Consider the following 2,837-nt stretch of genomic DNA (forward strand, 5'->3'; position numbering starts at 1 on the left):
TATATAGTCTTTGTGTTTATGGTGTATAATGATGTGATTGTGATGCTGTATTTCTGAGTGTTTTATGTGCTGCAGAACAGGAACCTGCAATTATGAAAAACAGCAATTATGCTGAGTCAGGCTTGATTTTTTTGTGATCTTTTCCTGTTAAATCAATAAATCAAATCAAATCAAATCAAATCAATATGAAATACAAATACTTCTTAAAAGTACAGTCCTTTTATTTTAATGATTATTTCTTGCTGGAGTGTGACATGATTTATTTGTGTACAAACTAATACAGTATCAGATTTTTATATATTTATACTTCTCATTCAACCACAATTAAATTCACTTTATCTCGGAGGCACAGTTTATATGGATAGTTTTTATATTTTACAGTAACAAGCTGGAATAAAAACAAGCAAAAATGAAATGAAAGTAACAACTTTCTACTTCTTGCATTTTTTAAAAATGTAAGGAGTAGAAAGTACAGATAATTGTGTGAAAATGTAAGAAGTAGAAGTAAAAACTAGGCTGAAAAATAATTACTCAAGTAAAGTACAGATACCCAAAAATTCTACTGAAGTACAGTAAAGAAGTATTTGTACTTAGTTACTTTACAACTGTGCAACTTTTGAAACATTTTTATGTCTAAATTGCTGATAAAAGTTATATATTTCATCAGTTTGTTAGAATTACATCATGTACATGTTGAAAATAAGCTTCCTTTTGATTTTTTCAATTCCATTTTCAACATAGACGTCTAAACGTTCAGAAGTTGGCATAAGTTGTCCAGTGTGACAGGAACTTAAGGCAGCTGTGTTGTTGAAAAGTTTGTTGGGTGAATCAAAGCTGTAATTAGTAAGTAGCCAGAAATGCTAAAGTCTTAATTGACTTCTTCATTGAGCTTGTTAAGCATTTATGTWGGTTAGATCTTGTAGTTTCTTCAGTTGATTATGCAGAGACAGTGAAGACATGCAGTAACATGAGCACAAATATATAGACATTATCCCTCACTGGTTATATTTTCTCTGCTTGGCTCAAAGCTTCCAGTGTTTCTCCTGGATCTCCTTCATCCACTAAAACCAACCTTCAGACACATGAAGTAACTTTGCCTGAACACAGCTTTCCATCCAGCACAGAAGCTCCAGCAGTAAGGTTCACACTGCCCCCATCAGGGAGGAAGAAAAGCCAGCAGGAAGCAGATTTTCTCACAGGTATACATTGTAAAAATGTCATTCAGGTTTACAAAATAAAAGCAAAACTTAAAATGACACAGATAAGAAAAAAAATCACTTGACTCTCTCAGACTAAACTGTATAATAACCATCAGCTTCTGGTGTTTGCAGATACCATAGTGGTCATTATTGTCTCTGGAAGTCTGGCTTGTTTGGTGTGTGCCATCATTCCTATCATGTTCTACAGACACTGGCAGAAGAACGCAGGTGAGCACCGAGGCACTGCGCAGCCTGAACTCCAAAATAAAACTACTTTTATATCTCAGTCCAATCTTTGTTTCAGGTCAGAGTAGACCAGCAGCAAACAAAACTGAGGTAATTTTTAACAATTCTTTATTCAAATACTTATTGTTATTATTATTATTATTATTATTATTATTATTATTATTATTATTAATGTTGTTGTTGTTGTTCAAATTTAGAATAACATGAAACGTTTCACAGGATGATCGCCATGAGGAGAGTGTAGCTGATGCTTCCACACAGGTTGCAGGGAGTCTTCAGTCGGAGGACTGCACTGTTCAGTATGCTTCTGTCTATGAAGGACTGGATCCCAAAACCATCGACTGAGCAAAAATTGCTTTGTTTTTGCAGCTATTTTCACTTTATTATCCCTACTTTCAGTCAAACAACAAAAAATATCCATTTGAATACTGTTTYTGTGTGACGACCTTTGACCTTTGTACAATATTTACTCAGCAGRAAGGAAGTTGAAATGTAAAAATCAGGCCATCCTAGTCACTGTAGTATTTAAGTTTTACTTTTGTAGTGTTGCCTAAAGACCTGCAGGGGACAGTACACACAAATAAACAGACCCAACATGTCTATTTTCTCTTGATACAAATATGTTCTGTTATAATAATCAGTTAACCTTTACTGTAGGTTTTACAACATGGTGCCAAGAGACTTTCTGTAGAACCTGAGCTGGTTAACCTATGGACCAAATTTCGTACAMATACTGTATGTTAAAGTACTCAGAGTGTCTGCAATCAAGATGGGCCTAGAGAGCTAATTTGCAACACCTAMATCTGGATTTTTGTACCTCCCCATCATTCCACATTATTACAAATAACTTCATTTCTGGTCATTTAAGGTTGATTTCTTTGTATGTATGGATCACTTGGGTTGTTACCGACATCTGGTGAAAATTTCATGTCATTAGCACCTCTAGTAATATATTTACTGAGAAAAATGTTGACGTGTTCAATACTTATTTTACCCGCTGTATGTTATGCAGCTCACTGTACTATGACAAAAGGCAGATTTTTTTTAACTATCACACAAATCAAACTGTCTGAAACAATAATGTACCAAAAGAACTYTCTTTGCTCTGCTAATCCATAATGTTTTTATCTGTGTGTGTCTGTTAGCAAAATACAWCATAAACTCATAAACAGATTTCAGTGAAATTTCCACAAATCATTCGTTTGATGTACATCTACAACTGTTTGCATTTTAGAGTCAAGGTGATTCAAAATGGCCTCCACAGCCAAATGTTATTAACAAACACAAAAATGGCTTCAATTCAGTCACTTTCTAAGATATTAAAACCTTTTTTGGGCCTGGTACAGGGCCGACAAGAGAACTGAAGGAATTATTCTAAAATCTTGTGGGCTT

The 2,837-nt window shown here is 34.3% G+C and overlaps 1 protein-coding gene across 1 annotated transcript in view; it reads left to right on the forward strand.

Moving 5' to 3' along the window:
• The window catches only part of LOC106530385 (CMRF35-like molecule 1), a 22,044-nt gene extending 19,750 nt beyond the window's left edge, over window positions 1-2,294 (forward strand). Inside the window, exons 3-6 of the mRNA XM_014025987.1 lie at window positions 1,029-1,199; window positions 1,332-1,427; window positions 1,504-1,535; window positions 1,665-2,294. Of these exons, the coding sequence (XP_013881441.1) occupies window positions 1,029-1,199; window positions 1,332-1,427; window positions 1,504-1,535; window positions 1,665-1,790 (425 nt within the window). The 3' untranslated portion in view covers window positions 1,791-2,294. The remainder of the gene's footprint in view (window positions 1-1,028; window positions 1,200-1,331; window positions 1,428-1,503; window positions 1,536-1,664) is intronic.
• The last annotated feature ends 543 nt before the right edge of the window (window positions 2,295-2,837 follow it).

This window comes from Austrofundulus limnaeus, unplaced genomic scaffold, assembly GCF_001266775.1.
Source record: "Austrofundulus limnaeus strain Quisiro unplaced genomic scaffold, Austrofundulus_limnaeus-1.0 Scaffold514, whole genome shotgun sequence".
Classification (NCBI taxonomy): Eukaryota; Metazoa; Chordata; class Actinopteri; order Cyprinodontiformes; family Rivulidae; genus Austrofundulus; species Austrofundulus limnaeus.